This window comes from Vigna radiata, chromosome 6 (genome assembly GCF_000741045.1).
Source record: "Vigna radiata var. radiata cultivar VC1973A chromosome 6, Vradiata_ver6, whole genome shotgun sequence".
NCBI classification, from domain to species: Eukaryota; Viridiplantae; Streptophyta; class Magnoliopsida; order Fabales; family Fabaceae; genus Vigna; species Vigna radiata.
This window is the reverse complement of record NC_028356.1, coordinates 11,630,608-11,632,689: the sequence shown is the minus strand read 5'-3', so window position 1 is coordinate 11,632,689 and position 2,082 is coordinate 11,630,608. Positions and strand designations below refer to the sequence as shown.

At 38.5% G+C, this 2,082-nt stretch overlaps 1 protein-coding gene across 1 annotated transcript in view; it reads left to right on the top strand.

The window, feature by feature from the left end:
* Nucleotides 1-57: 57 nt before the first annotated feature.
* The window catches only part of LOC106763433, a 12,876-nt gene continuing 10,851 nt past the window's right edge, over nucleotides 58-2,082 (top strand). Inside the window, exons 1-2 of the mRNA XM_014647627.1 lie at nucleotides 58-1,655; nucleotides 1,733-2,041. Coding sequence (XP_014503113.1) covers nucleotides 58-1,655; nucleotides 1,733-2,041 — 1,907 coding nt within the window. The remainder of the gene's footprint in view (nucleotides 1,656-1,732; nucleotides 2,042-2,082) is intronic.

Here is a 2,082-nt window from a genome sequence, read left to right as displayed (position 1 = left end):
TGTGTATCAAAGTTGGGATTACAATCGCAGAGGATTGATTGTTGCGTGGATGGTTGCATGCTTTTCTATGATAATGAATATGGTAAGAATGATGGCGCGTTGCTTGAATGCAAATTTTGTGGAAAGCCAAGATATAAACCACGTAACACGGGAGCAACTACTACAAAAGAAGTTCCTGTGAANTCAATGTTCTATTTGCCATTAATTCCTAGACTACAAAGAATGTATGCCTCAACACAAACTGCAGGACATATGACATGGCATTATCATAATAGGTCGACAAATGGTGATTTGCGTCATCCATGTGATGGAGAGGCTTGGAAGCACTTTGATAAAGTATATGCTGACTTTGGTATGGAGCCACGCAATGTACGACTCGGTTTATGCTCTAACGGTTTTAACCCATATGTACAGGCATCAAATATACCATATTCATGTTGGCCAGTTATTGTCACCCCTTACAATCTTCCTCCAGAAATGTGCATGTCTAAACCTTACATGTTCTTGTCATGTCTCATTCCCGGGCCATTCAATCTAAAGGTTCGCATAGATGTGTTCCTAGAGCCCTTGATAGATGAATTGAAGAAGTTGTGGACGGGTGTGATAACATATGATATTTCAAGGAAACAAAACTTTATTTTGAGAGTCATGTTGATGTGGACAATTAATGACTTTCCTGCTTATGGTATGTTGTCCGGCTGGAGCAGTCATGGTAAACTGGCATGTCCACATTGCATGGAGCATACAAAGGCTTTTAGATTATATCATGGGGCAAAAAATTCCTGGCTTGACTCCCATCGAAGGTTTTTACCGAATGACCATGCCTTTAGGAGGAACAAGAATGCTTTCAAAAAGGGGGAAGTGGAGATGGATGACGCACCACCATATGTAACGGGAGAAGAAGTTTGGAATAGAATCAACGGTTATCCTAAAATAACTGAAAATGGTGCACCAAGAATTGATGGATACGGTGAGTGGCATAATTGGACGAAAAGAAGCATCTTTTGGGATCTACCTTATTGGAAGCATAATTTGTTAAGGCATAATCTTGATTTCATGCACATTGAAAAAAATTTCTTTGACAACATCTTTAATACTGTGATGAATGTTGCGGGCAAGACAAAAGACAATGCCAAGGCCCAAATGGATTTAGCTTTGTATTGTAGACGAAAAGATTTGGAGCTAAAAAGCCATATCAATGGAAACATGTACAAGCCACAAGCAAATTATACACTTTCTTCAGACCAAACAAAACAAGTCTGCCATTGGGTCAAAGATCTTAGGATGCCTGACGGATATTCTTCTAACTTGTCAAGGTGTGTTGATGTTAATAGGGGAAAGTTCATTAGGATGAAAAGCCATGACTGTCATGTGTTTATGGAATGCTTAGTTCCTATAGCGTTTAGTTCTTTACCGGCTCATGTTCTTAATCCCATTATAGAGATAAGTCATTTCTTCAGAGATTTGTGTTCTACGACATTGAACGAGGATGACTTGGTGAAGATGGAAGAAAATATTCCCTTCATTCTGTGTAAGATGGAGAGAATATTTCCTCCCTCATTCTTTGATTGTATGGAACATCTCCCTATCCATCTTCCATATGAGGCAAGACTTGGTGGACCAGTCCACTATAGGTGGATGTACCCTTTTGAAAGGTGACAATATGACATCTTATTGTTCAAATTACTTACCATAATTCAAAAATCCTAACATGTCACTTTCGTAATTGTAGGTTCATGGGATATGCTAAATGTTCAGTTAAGAATAAAGCTAGGGTTGAAGGATCTATTTGCGCATCATACTTGCATAGAGAGACAACTAATTTTTGTTCCCATTATTTCAAAAACTTCATGTTAACACCACAAAGCAGTAGAAATGAAGTAGACACTGAAACAGAAAGCCGTACTGCAACATTATCAGTGTTTGTCCAGCCTGGTCGTCATTCTGGGAGGGAATCAACTCATTGGTTAAGTGATCAAGAATTGAGATCAGCTCATGTTCATGTTTTGATCAATTGCAATGAAGTTCAACCTTACCTTGAGTAAGCTCCAATGTCGTTTATATTTCCCAAATATTTCATTT